Source organism: Amaranthus tricolor, chromosome 2 (assembly GCF_026212465.1).
Source record: "Amaranthus tricolor cultivar Red isolate AtriRed21 chromosome 2, ASM2621246v1, whole genome shotgun sequence".
NCBI classification, from domain to species: domain Eukaryota; kingdom Viridiplantae; phylum Streptophyta; class Magnoliopsida; order Caryophyllales; family Amaranthaceae; genus Amaranthus; species Amaranthus tricolor.
Window position 1 is genome coordinate 38,013,419 of NC_080048.1, and position 14,890 is coordinate 38,028,308.

The 14,890-nt window shown below is 33.0% G+C and overlaps 1 protein-coding gene across 1 annotated transcript; it reads right to left on the minus strand.

Moving 5' to 3' along the window:
- Positions 1–1,569: 1,569 nt before the first annotated feature.
- LOC130805855 (probable serine/threonine-protein kinase At1g54610) lies at positions 1,570–11,255 on the minus strand. The gene is made up of 9 exons (XM_057670656.1): positions 11,118–11,255; positions 10,075–10,663; positions 8,717–9,001; positions 8,303–8,620; positions 7,480–7,707; positions 5,988–6,088; positions 4,114–4,228; positions 2,726–3,190; positions 1,570–2,307 (listed from the first exon to the last, which is right to left on the minus strand). Exons 2-9 carry the CDS (start codon positions 10,465–10,467, stop codon positions 2,143–2,145), a joined length of 2,070 nt encoding a protein of 689 aa, XP_057526639.1. The 5' UTR covers positions 10,468–10,663; positions 11,118–11,255; the 3' UTR covers positions 1,570–2,142.
- Positions 11,256–14,890: the final 3,635 nt, after the last annotated feature.

Below are 14,890 nucleotides of genomic sequence, written 5' to 3' on the forward strand. Positions count from 1 at the left end.
AAAAACACATCACTTTAGCTTTATTCAAATTCGCAACCAACACATCACACTTAACCCTAACCCTAACCCTAACCCTAACTCAATTTTGCAAAAAAAATACAAAATCAGAACTCGAAATGCAAATGGATAAGGATAGTAATACCTTGCGTATGCTTAATCCACCGAATTAGCGAACTTTGTGCGAAATTCAGTCACGAACACCTGTGTTTGGGTTCCAAATCATTTCACAAACCTGTAATTCACTTCACATAAATCGACACTTTGCAAATTTTTGATGGATTTTAAGAGTTCTAGATCAATGAAGACGAATAGAGAGTTTCTTGAATGGAGAAGAAGAAAGATGGGGGGTCAATTTTTTGAAGACATACGTTGTGTTTGGGGAAGTCAACCCTAACAATGGCGCCTGTTGAATGCATAAGGGCATACTGGTAATTTTACCACAAACGGCACACTAATGGCAGTTGTCATTAATGATATTCTGTGCTAACGGAAGAAAAATCAATGGTATATAGTGAATTAAAACATTTTTTGTGGTATATGGTGAATTTTGAAAAAACTCAGTGGTATATCATGAAATATCCGTTAAACTTATATTACATTTTTAAACTCTCATATGCTTTTTACTTTTTTATTTGCTGTTTGTCTTGGATGAGACTGCCTCATAATAAGACTGTCAATTTGGACCAGCCCAATTTGCGCGTGTAACAACTTGAGCATTTTTTCATTTTCTGAGCATTTTTCAATTTTGATCTTAAAAGTATCAACATTGATAAATACCCAGGAAATCAAAATGTTATTACACACACATTGGTAAATACCCAGGAAATCAAAATGTTATTACACACGCGGATTGGGCCGTCCAAATTGACGGTCTCATGATGAGACCGTCTCGTCCAAATTTTTGTGTTTTATTTATCCTCCCTCCACAAATTACACCATCACATTTGGATTATAGCCCAAAGACAATATGATCATATTTGAACAATTTTAAATTTTTTCACATTAATATTTGATTTTTTAATTAGTTTTTCATTATTTTATTTATTTTTGTTTTCATCTAAGAATTCTTTAGTTTGAAATTAATGATATACACTTTGTAATCAATTGTTGGGGACATACATGCATATTTTGATGAGAAATAAAATCACAAAGCACATCAAACCAAACCAATTTAAAGCAATTTTTCTCAAGTTCGGCATAACTCATAAAATGTATTGGTGTTTGAAAAGAAATCCAAATTTAATTTTAAAGTTTATTTGATTTAGATAATAAATCACACCATGCCAAACCAAACTGTGTTGAACTCTGAGTTGAAAATTACACTGATATGTCACTTTAAGTTTGCTATTAACAAAGCACATTACCTTTTAAGAATGGACATAGAGAAATTAGTGATATATGGATAAGATGAACTGAAAAATATATTTTTAAATGAGATAAAATAAGGGATAAAAAGTCAATTCATATCCGTAAATTAAAAAAAAATGTGAAGTTAAGGAAATGGTTATAATAAGGCCGGATGGCAAAAATAAAAATTTGTGAGTGTCACAACCAATCCGTCCAAGTTGATGGGGATATCGGTATTATAAGTTATGCCGGATGTGGGTATTGGCCCTAATATTCGCCGCCCTACTCTCATATCTATCTTTTTCATACTCGACCACTTCATACCTATCTGCGTCATACTAACATTATCTACCAATGTAGTAATAACTCAAAATGAAATAAAAAGCAACGACGAGCATGAGCATAGTTGTAGCAGAAAGTTTTCCATAGCTATCACCATCAAGGGAGAGATATCGAGTAGTTAGACAATCATTGTAGAGTTAGAAGTGACATGATCACCACCACCATTGATAACGGAATAGGATGGAAAAGCATGGAAAAAGATAATCAAAGCTCTTGATACCATGGGAAAAGATTTGGAATATACTAAAAAATTGAAGAAATTACAATGTAGCTATGAGACTATTTTGACCCAAAACACATATACATATATAATTAAAATTAATTTTCCTCACAACCACCCAATATTTTGCAATGGTGTGCTTGTATTTACACCGAAGCCTGAACAAAAACTCGGTCTGTGTTGCTGTATTTTCTGGCTCTAAAACGACGGCTAAAACGCGTCTGGTCACCTATTCACCAAGCCAGCACTTTGCTGTGCTTAACCTTATCATTCCGAGCACGACGAGCTGCCTCTTGAATTCGACGATCATGGTCTTTAAGCATCTGATCTAGATTTCTAGAAGGATGGAGTAATGGACCAGATAAGTGAATTTTGTCCCCATTGGATGCGAGACTATGCTGGAGAGTGGAAACCAAGATACAGACGAAAAACTTTGCGTTAGTAGTCTGGTTTACAACAAGAACGGAAAAGTGGGACAAGCTACAATTTAGAGACGCCACAAACTCCAAGAGAACAGAAGCTCATGATCTATGATATTAGAAGAGTTTATTATTACTCAATTGTCAATAGTGGCTCCCACCTAGGTAGGTTTTAAAGGGTCGGATACTCGGATGTATGCCCTTGTTCAGAAAGGTTGATTCCGATTGAACCTTGATAGCACACATCAAGTGCAACTTCATATATATAAAAAGTGCACATGATCAAATGAGTCATTACAAATGGGCGTTTATTAATCAAAACATGCAGAAAAATTAAGCTGAAATGTAAATTATCAAACTAATGTCACAAAAAGGCCATAAATTTCTTGAGCCTCACCAAGTCAGGTCTTTTCCCACGAGTTTGTTCTTTGAGTTGATGCCTAGCCGACATTTCTCCAGAGTAATACATCCAATCGTCGTTTCTTACTCCCTCCGTATCATCGATAGGCCCTGAAAATCTTTCTGCGGCATCCGGTGCTCTTTTATTTTGATCAAGGCCAAATCTATGTCGGGTTTCTTTGACAGGGGAAGTCCTATTTGCTACCAAACTAGATGAAGTTGTTAAATTGGATAGCCTTGAAAATGATGGAGGATCATTCAATTTCCTCTCACCATTTGACAATCCACCTACAATACTTAATGGTCCTGAATAGACGCCTCTCTTATGAAGACGGTTGAAGATCTCTTTGCTCACTGCTTTGGCAGCTTCTGAATCACCCGTAGGACCTAGAAGAGGACCAGACGTAAACTCCTCTTGACGAGATTTGAACAACTCCTTCGATCGGGATTGGCTCCTCTTTTTCTGTAATTGGAAATGGTAAAGTTACCAAGGTAAAAACATGTGAAAAACAAAAAATGTGGCACACAGGAGAATATAGACGTAGTTTGCCTTTAAATGGATATATGCAATTATTCATGCAGCACATTTGTATTTTTCATGTACTCTATCCATCCCTTTTGAGTTGCCCTCATTCATTTTCCAAATGCGAGTTCCAGGGAAATTATGAGTAGGGCCGATTCAGAGCCCATTCTGGGTAGCCGACCGCCTAGGGGCTCCAGAATAAGGGGTCTCAAATATTAAATGGTGTTATTCAGGCCCTATTCTGAGCAACACTTTTTAAGTAATTTGTTTGTAAACTTTTATATTTGAAGGAATTTTAGAATATAAAGTTGCAATACATTTTGTCTTGAATTATGTTTCTTGAAGTGGAAAAAAATTTATCTTTTGAAATAATGAAAGGCCTCATTTTGAAAGACATTGTAAAAATGAATAGGGCTCTAAGACCTTTGCGCCGCTCTTGATTATGGGACACACTCAAAGAGATGGAGTAATACTGACAAATGTGACCTTGCAAACTTCGACATAGCGTTAGTTTTCATGTGTCAACTCATATGATAGCTTTATTTAGTTAATGTGAGAGTTCTTTAGAAAAAGCCAAGGTGAAGATAGCGTCAAAAATCAAAACTCAGCTAGATATTGACGAGTTAGTTATTTAATTTTGTATCTGAAGCGTCTATCGTTTGTCAGGGGACCCACAAAATAGAATTGAAAACGAAAAAAAATTCACGTTAATGTGCTTGTGTTTGACCATGCAACCTCTCGTACGACCGGAGGTTTTAACAACCACTAAGAGTTGTCTTAACTTGAAATTAACACAATTGTCTGAAATTTAGACTCATAAGTCATAATTCATGCTCAAGCACAAAAAAAAACTGCCACAATACCTGCAATGATGAAACAAATTCAGCATTAACCTTGGCTGATACATTATCAACAGGTGCTTGAAAGCCTTGCTTTCCTTGGTCAACCCTGTCACGCTTGCCTTCCAAAGCTTGACGTCTAAAAGATAATAAAAGGACACATGAAAAACACACAAAATAAAGATCATCATACCAATTTGAACAACCACAAGCTTAACTATCAATACCAAAGGGTGCAATAAAATTATAATTTAAGCTTCCTATTAATATTAGGTTAGTCGTGGCTGGAAGAAAGACAAAACTGTATTATTTGAGTTAATAGAGTAATTGTTTATCCCCAAAGATCAAGATGGCCTTTTTTTACGCTTAATGAATCCAAGAAAATGGAATTCAAATTGCAACTACTTTGAATAAAAGGTATGTGTATGAAACATTTCCAAGTTTCTACTCAAAAAGAGAAATAATAAACCTTTTCGATCCAAATTGGCTCTTTGAAATGTGTATGAGTCCAATATCTTTTTTGTTCTCAATATTAGTGGGCTTGATCTCCTCATCCGAAACAAAAAATTTAGCTTATTTTTCTCGGATGATTCAATATAGAAGTTTCCAGTTATGTCCCTCGATATCCACTAAAAATCCCGTCAAAAGACTCCATCCAGTTACGATGGATATCCTCATCCAAAACACGGGTTCAATGGCTTTTAAGCTTTTATCCATAAGGCATTCACGTACTAATATTTCTAATGTTTGCATGTCTCCTCTTAGCCATCTTATACTATCTTATCCCTTTACACCAAGTCTAATTTATCGTACACCTTTTTATAACCAAAACTCTAGCTCTGCTTTTTCTTTAATTTGCTTCTTTTGTCTTGAACTTAGCTCCTTGTACATTACAACGTTTTTGTTATTTCTATATTTCTTAAGGCTAGCAAAAAAAATTTCCTTCTTGACTTCAAGTTTCACTTCTTCATTCCACCAGGCTGAGTCCTTCTTCACCGCATCTTTCCATTTGAGTTATTCAAATTCTCTTTAGCCACGCAAAAAAAACAATTCTCCGTTTAAACTTTTAACAAAAGTGGAGTCTCCATCTCACCAAAGCTACTCAATATGCTTCTCCACCAACTTTTACTATGGAAGTTTTTAACATTGTCTTCTTTTAGTGTCCAACATTTGATTCTTCACTATCCTCTGTTTCTCGTTTCTTTGGCCTTATTTTTATGCAGATGAGAAATTTATGTTGTTGAACTACTCTTTTCACTTTTGGTATGACTGTACTATCAACATAAGATAATGATCTTTATATGGTCTCCTTATCAATATGAAGTCAATAAGACGTTAATATCATTTTCTTGGTCAGATCCACCTATTCTAACAATTTTCTTGTAAGAAGCCAAAGGTTCGTTGATCCTAATTTTAATCGAGTTAATTTTGCTTCCTTATCTCAAATGGGAAGTGTCGAATTGTCTTTAGTCATTATACATCACATTTATGCAATATAGTTGAAAAGGAAACACCCCCATAAGAATAGAATAATGTTTCACTATCATAAGATGTAATAATATTATTTGAGCCGGTTGGCACAAAACTAGCACTCACCTCCTCGTTCCAAGTTGGCTTGGGATCACCAATGAATGTCGAGCAGGATAATGCCAAAAGTGAAAACATTATCCATGACGTTTAGCTCATAACAATAATATAGAGACATGAGCTCAAAGCAATAATAACAGTAGCCCTTACCAACTAACCACCTAGATTCAATTTTTCTAAATTATATTAATTTCCTTTAAATCCTTGGTCACTAAGTTTTCTACTTGCATTAGGCTTGAAGCTTTCTGTGAATTATTGCAAGGAAAAATATAGCAATACACCAGTGATGAGCTTCGAAAAATGTGACAAACCTTCTAATTTCTTCATCCCGTCTTCTTGCATCTATCTCTTTGCTAGGAGGATACTTAGGCAATGTTGAAGGATCACAAGCAAAGGGCTTTGACGTAAAAAACTGCAAGTTAAAACAAATACTATCAAAATAAAATAAAAATATTGGAAAACCCTTATGCCAAGACACTAATGAAAAAGGCAAAATGAAGAAATAACCATACCAAGTTCGAGCAATCATTTAAATCACAAAAGAAAGCAAACAAGTACAAAATGATAATGAAGCAAGACAGATTGTTAGCTTTAGGATGAATGGACTTCATCCTTGGGTGCACATAAACTCAAATGAAGCAGCAAGCTAGCATTTTGGCATTGACATAGACTGACCAACCAATCAATACTCTTCAAAGAAACTTCATTCGGAAGCAGGTGCACTTGAAATATTCATGACAGTTTGAGAACTCATAGCTCATATTAAAAATTTAAAACCAACATAATGCCCAAGTTACTTGTAAATCTACTCTAAAAATGCTAGATTAAATTACAAAAGAGAACATTATGATGCTTCTTTCTCATTGAAAAGACAAAAGATACACAAAAATATCATTTTCTCGTACTACTAAACTACCTTCGACAATAGGAAATAGGATCAAACGAGCTTCTTTCGTCAATACATGAAACCCAACGAGTTGTGAAACAGAAAGATGACTAGGCTGTTGAGCGGTCAGACATTTGTAGGTCACAGCTTGAAAATGATATAGAGAATGAGAGATTAATGAAGTCAACTACAGTAGCCATGGTAATCATTTGTAGGCAAGACAGCAAATTGAACTCAAGAAAAAAAGAGAAGGGAGTTAATATGATGGCCAAATGGGAACAAGTACTTCAAAATAATTTTATTGAAATGTGTTAAGGACAAACAGTATATCTGTCCAGGATAATAAGCTCTACAGGTTTACACTTTACATAGTCCATATGTCTAACACATCCTTGCCAAAAGCCCCGGCAATCCCCTACTCCCAATTTCCCACAAAAAATAAACAAGAACTAGCAAGAAACCCATTCTATTTAACACTGATGATTAAAAGGCTAATGGATTTGTCCAAGAAGAGAAAGAAGTAATAAACTAAAATGATCAACAATCAAAAAATTCCAATCATAAATAAAATCCAACTTGAAGTGATACACATTATGATTAGTTTGATGTATGGAACACAAGATGACAGTATAGTTCTCAAATACAAGACAGTGAATATGATGTGCTACACCAATTAATTATGTCCTTTCAAAATTGTAGATACAGTCAAGGATATGTATCAAGTTTCCTGGTTATCACTTATGAAAATTGAGGGTGGTCAAGAAAAGAGAACAAAGCATTGACAAACTCAGCAAAGACTTTCAGTTTCAGTTACCATCATAATTGCAAGCAGATTATTCTTTCCACTGTTACCAACTTATAATACCTTAATAATATCCAAAGTTATAAGAACAAAGAAGATAAATGTGTTCACATACCTCACTCTCAAGAGAAGAAGTGGCAGTCCCACGAGAGGCGGGATCGATAGAAAGTAAAGTCTCTAAAAGAGCTAATGCTGGAGAAGAAATGTCTTGAACTCTCTCAGCAACACATCTTCGATAGGGTCTTTGAGGTTTAAAAGTTTTTGAATGGGGTAGCTTTGACTTTTCCCAATATTCCTCTGGTGGAGAGCCACAAAGCTTAAAAATCTTGTGCAATTGTTCAACCTAAAAACATTGCTAAACATATGTTAGAGGAACTTCAATTAAAAAGGTGAAGGAAAAACGATTTATCGTTAAACAATCACAAAGTACAAGCCTTTTTTTTCAACATACTCACACTGAAGAGTCAGTCGGTTAAATGTTTCTTTCATGGAGCATCCCAAACACATCTCTGAATTCTAATATAATGCAAGTGCCAAAACAAAGCACTCAAGATGGGCAAGATTGATACTATTTTGCCACGACACAAAGACCAAGCACTACTACAGCCCTCCCCTCAATTCATAAATTTTATTTATACCTTATTAGTCATGAAATATTTTGTTAAGCAAACTAAATTTCAGACCCAACCACAAGGACCATAACTTCTCAATTATCATCAGAAAGCTCAACCAGAAAGATTTTCCCATAAAAGCTGTTTACCAAGACAAGGAGGCCAATGGTTACCAGCTCGCCTACAAATAGGCCATTGTCAGCAAACTGCTATACACAATCTAGTAAAGAAATGTTTACGGACAAAACAAAACCCAAAACCAATGATTAAACGACCAAATAGACAACTTAAAAGAATGATGCTGAATTGCTTTTCCAAAAACGTTACCTCTGTCCTTCCAGGCATGATGGGCTTCCCTGCATACAATTCTCCAAGGATACAACCAGCACTCCATAAATCTACAGAACCCCCATAATCAGTAGCACCAAGCAACAATTCAGGAGGTCGATACCACAAAGTTACCACTCGACTTGTCAATGGCAGGCTTTTCTGAGGATTAAAGAAAGTTGCTAAACCGAAGTCCGCAATTTTCAATATGCCACAATCATCAATCAACAGATTTGAACCCTTTATGTCACGATGAAGTACACCATGGCTATGACAATGTTCAAGGCCACAAAGAAGCTGTTGCATGAAACATTTTACCTGACAAATACATCTATGTGGACTGAGAATTTGTATATTCAACTACTAGCAGATAGAAAAGATAGCAAAAAAAAAAAAGGGTTTCCATGTAGGTACCTGTGGCTCTGTGAACTTCAGGCCTGGTAGTGATGCAATGCCTGTGAGATCATGCTCCATATATTCAAATATAAGATATAAGCTGCTAGACGTGGTAGATGCAATTAAGCCTTCCAATTTAATTATGTTAGGATGATCAAGTCTGCGTAGTATAAGAATTTCTCTTGACATGAACTTTACACTCTCCTCATCAAGGTTATCAAATCGTACTTTTTTAAGAGCAACAAACTTGCCATGAATAAGATCCCGAGCCTTGTAGACACTGCTATAAGTCCCTTCTCCAATCTGGAAAAATAGATATGATTACCCTATAGCTAAAGCTTGCACAATCCAAAGTTGTATACAAGTATTTCCTGCTACGAAGCACAACACAACTAGTTCTCCTATCCTAATGATTAGAAGAAAAAAGAACATGACTCTATAGGCTATTTCATCAAGAAGAGTAAAAACAACAGAGAACATTGCCAATCAAAAACTCTTTACTTCAACCATGTCTTGTAATAAAAGAACTCTGCAATTAATCTATATCAGAGTTATGCTTTAGGATCTAATATTTAATTTTATTGAACATTCACATTAAAAGCATATCAAAGTATTAAAAATTAAAAATCGATTTGTAGGTGTATTTATATGGCTACTACAGTGGTGTTTCAAGAGCAGAAGCTTGAGAGTCTTGGTACACAATAAAAGATACTTAAAATTACAAAAAGTCATGTCTTAATGTTTTTCTGTACGGAACAAAAAAATATTGCACTCCCTCCATCTCAATATATTCTCTCTAATTATCTTTTATATTCAAATTTTGAAAACATTTGACCATTGTAACTTCTTATAATTTACAATGCTTTCACTACAAAAAGAATTGGATTTGTCTACAAGCATATTTTTGCTGAACCACTTTCTTAAAGTTTACAAACAAACAAAACCTATGTTACTCTGACTCTTCATTTTGCTTCACGTATTCGTGTCTGATCCTTGATGCTCGGACATTGATATGGCACTTAGACACTTCCTTTTAGACATAAATTAAATATTTAGACGTTTCCAACACTTGGACACGTACCAGTATCCAACATCAGTATCCAAGTCTAAGTAACATAAAGCAAAACTATGAAAATTCAAAATAACAAGAAAGTAATGGGCTAAAGTCTCTACACATGATTTCCACTTCACTAATACAAAATGTTTTGAAGTGGTGAAACGGCCTTAGAATAATAGTAATATAAGTTCTTACATGATCATGCTCAATTGCTCATAAAAACACCATGAAAATAGAAAAAATATAAATCTTAAATCACCATTTGATAAAGGAAGTTAAAAACAATAACTTGTTTATGGATTAAGAAGAAAATGCATACTTTATCCAATCTCTCAAAAGTGTCAGCACGACGAGGTATCCAACCGGCAATAGCTTCTCCAGCTGCCGTAGCAAGCCAAGAAGGCCAACCAGCTGCAACCTGCTCCCCTTCCCTTGCTTTAGGAATCGATCTGATCTCTGATTGATGGACCAAAACATTCTCCTCAGGTTTCACTCTACTCCTCTCAGAACGATCCTCACATAATCGAATCGAACTACCTGCTTTCCTATCAATCAATGACCTTCTACTATCACTTCTATTTATCGTCTGAGAGGCTTCAGAGTGTTCTCTGCTCGAAGACGTGGTTCCAGAAAGTCTTTTACTTGGTACTCTCTGCCTAGGAGGGCCATCAGGATCTTCAACTGCTTTGGGCTTACTACTTATACAGCCCATGCTCAATTACCACAACTAAATTTAATCCTCCCCCATTAATTCATATGTGCATCCATGAAACAACACCAACAAAACCAACTTTTTAACAACTCCAATCAACAACTTGTCCAAATTACTAACCAATTCCAAAATCAAAATCCCCTCAAAAAGAAGCGCATATGCACAGTTTGCCAACCATCAACATTCATCAAACAATCTTCAAAGAAGCACAAAATTTGGAGAAAACAATCAATAAGATGATAATTTGGCAAAAAAACCCAGAATCTAAAAATGACAAAATTGATTAAAAGATAACTTGAACTGAGTCAAAATATTGCAATAATACGTGTTAAAAGGAAGACCCAAAAAAGGGTATTTAGGTTTTCGACATAAAAATTGATGAGCGTTGTTTGTTTACTAATTCAACAATAAGAATATTAAATTCTGGATTTGAATTCAAAGATTGAACAAAAGAATCATAAAAACTACTCCTAATAAAAGATTAAACAAAACAATCAAATTTCTTTCACCCGAAAAAACAAGAAAAATAAATCCAATCAATTGTTAATTCTCCGAATTCCAATGGAACAATTATGGGATTTTTTTAATGTTAAAGTCAAAATATGAAGAATAAAAAAATGGAAGAAACAGAAACAAAGAGACAAACATACCCTAAAAATGTCTTCCCGATTTGTGAAAAATATCTTTAATTTGATTATTATGGTAATAAAAATTTGATGATGTTAAATTGTTAAAGATTGAATCGTCGCGTTGATTTTGGGGATGATTTAATGTAAACCCTCTTTTATTTTTCTATGTTAAGACAGCAAAAAAAGTCCGAGAATAAGGATTGACAATGAATATGATGGATTTGGTACTACTCCAACTGCCGTAAATTTGACCATTAGCAAATCTTCCCATGAAGTATTAGGATTTGTATTCTATATTAGTTTTAATTTTACCAAAATAATAATAGCGCCCGTTAAAACGAATTCATACAAGCAGTACAATTAATTAGGTAAATGGAAAATAGATTTTTTCAAACTAAATATAAGACCAACTTATATAAAATTGTCTCACAATAAGACGATCTTAATAAAGTATTATCAAATGATAAATATGTCTTGTATCAAAGACTAGGCAAATGTACCACTTTTTAGGTAGGTCTTGACCCTTTGCATACTTCTAGTTAGAATACAAAGAGTGTGACACTTGGGATATGAGAAAAAAATAATACCCTCCTTCCCTATGAAGAAAATAATGGAAGAAAACAAAAAAAAAATGGTAGATAGGCCACATCATGGCACGACTGGTCCAACGTATACGATCATTAGCTGTGGAAGGCCCACTTAGGCAAAATCAAGCATAACACATGCCCACCTTTAAGCATAGCTGCATAGGTGTCGCGACCATCAGCTTCTGAAGCCACATAGACTAGACCGAGTCTAGCCCGGCCATGTCCATAATTAAGCGTAGTTATCATGATCGTCAGTTACTAAGCCTACACAAGCCCGACACAGCCTAACTCATGCCCCACTTTAAGCTTATGTGTCATAGTGACGATGTATCACTATAACGTGCATTAATTACATGCTCATTTAACTTGAAGATTTCTTTCATCGTATTTCTTCAACCATATATAGAGAAAATGCTTAGTCTTTGTAAAATAGAAAATCATTATATTTTGTTTTTAAAAATCATAATTTTAAAATATTTTATTCACGACTCAAATTTAAAACACAATTTGTTAATGAGTTCCTCCTTATTTTTAGTACAAATTATTGTTATCATCTTATCTTGAAAATGCGTAATTATAAGTATGAAAGTTATTTTGTTATTTTTTCCTTGAAAAACTTTATAATTGGAAATTTATAATAGAATTATTTTTCTTGATATAATGTTTGTATTCGCATGAAGCTAACATTTTAATTTTGTGTATAAAAATTAGTCGATAGTCAATCATAAATCTTTATCTAAAAGACTAAAACAAATTCACATATATGAAGAAATTGTTCTTAAAATAAAGGTGATTATCTTCATCATATATAATATATCTCACTCATAAAAAAATAATGATCAAGATAATTCCTTCAGACTTGAGTGCATTTAAAATTTGGGCTTGAACCTTTGTTAATCAATTAAATGGGACAAATTGTTATATGAAGTGGTCTCACTGTCAAATATCCTCCAAACAGGGATTAAATAGCTCAACTAATACAAGTTAAGATAAACATCAAGTAAATGAGACTGTCTCCCCACGAGACAGCCCCATACAATCTGTCAATCTCTCACAAAGCTCTTGGAGAATTTGTCTAATATAATGTATGAACTTTTTTGAGGTCGCCTCACTGATAAACAATCTTTCATAAAAGTAGTTGATCAAATAAGTACTCCAACTCATTAAATCATAGCTCACAACTTCATATAAAGGTGTTGGGTCAGTTTTGAACGAGTGTCATTCATTTTAGTTGGATTTTAGATTGATTACTTTTCAAATACGTGGCAAAACAATTATACCGTTGTTTTGTTGATATACTTATTACTCCCTTCGTTTCTTTTTGTTTGTCCACTTTACCTTTTGCACGCATTTTTTAGCAAATGTTAAGTCTTAATATCTCTAACTACGCATCATAAAAAATATAAAAATTATATATTAAAAACTTTACATCAAGACAAATCTAACAAGAACTTACATTAATATATTTTATCTTTAATATATACTTTGAAAATCTAATTTAAATTTCTCTTTCTTCAAGTGGACAAACAAAAAAACGGAGGAAGTACATTCCAATGTTGCACTACTAAAAATTTAGTTTTCATACATTCATCATTAATAACTAAGATTAGTGATAAATTTGTAGAAATTATTCAACAAATTTAATAACAATTTAATAAACTGAATTTAATCATAAATTTACCGAAAACTTGACCTGCTTTCGATTTAAAATTGATTTGAATTCACAATAGTTAAGTTAAAAATTAGTTTAAATTTACAACATTTTAATTAAATATCAATTTCAATTGAAACCTGTTCATTTCAATTTCAAGCATAATTAGGGACATATTTGACTTGGTTCAATCATTACTAGCTAGGTTTGAGTTATCTTGATTAACAAATATATGTCGATTACAAAATCTAGTCGTAGTTAATTTTCCCATTTTCCGATTATCATCTAACTCGGATAACTTTAATTTTAAATTAAATTTCAACTAGTCTATGAGAGACCGTCTCTTTAAGAGACGTATTTCAAGCCCAGCCCATTAAAGATTAATGCCTATTTATCGTATTCTTAATGCCTATTTATCGTATTCTTAACGCCTACTTACATTATCCCTAATGCTTACTTACCTTACCCTTAATGTCTTTCAATATCTTAAATGTCTACTTACATCATTCTTAATGCTTATTTATAATATTTTAAAAAATATATATAATAGACTGACCCAATTAAAAATGGTATCTCAAAAAGACCGTTTCTCGCAAGAATTTGTGATTAAATTTTTACCAAAACTTGCCCAAGACCGTCTCAAATTGAGACCAAGAGTGGGCCAGCCCAATTCGCGCGTGTAACAACATCACACATTTTTCTTGTTTTATCCATTTTTCGGGCATTAATAAATTTCGACCTTTAAGATATCAATTTTGATCTTAAAGGTATCAATTTCAACGTAAAGTAATACTTAAACATATCAATTAAAGAAATTTTTTTTAATTTGAATCTAAAAGTGATCAATTTTGACGTTAAACTAATCAATTTCTACCTAAATATGGTTCTGTTTCACAATTTTAGAACGAAGTTATATAAAATGGTATTATTTTAACATTCTATGGATGAATTTCAAACAACAAATGAATGGTCAATAAAACTATCAATAATAGTGTTAAAACTATTAACCTATTAAATTTGAACTAAATGTTATACAATATATCTATACAATTTGAATACTTATTTTTAAAACGATAATTAAAGATTAGAAGTTCAAAATTAAATTAGATTATAAAACATCATTATCAAATTATATCTCATAATTTAACTATTAACATATTCAATTTGAACAAAAGCCTATACAATATCTTTATAAACTTTGAAATAATTATTTTGAAAACGATAATTGAAGCTTATATGTTTAAAATTGAGTTAGATCATAAAACATCAATTGTCAATTTATGTGTCATAATTTAACTATAATAACATATTCAATTTGAACTATTTACAAATATATATAAACGTGTTGAGGAAAAAGTAATATCACTATTATTGATCGATAATTAAAGAGTACAAGTACTCTTATGTTCCATTAGAACTATCATGTTACATTAAATAAAATTACATGTATTGTACAATGTTTTAACACTATTATTGATAGTGTTATTGACCATTCATTTATTGTTTAAACTTCATCCATAGAATGATAAAATAATACCTTTTTATTAATTTCATTC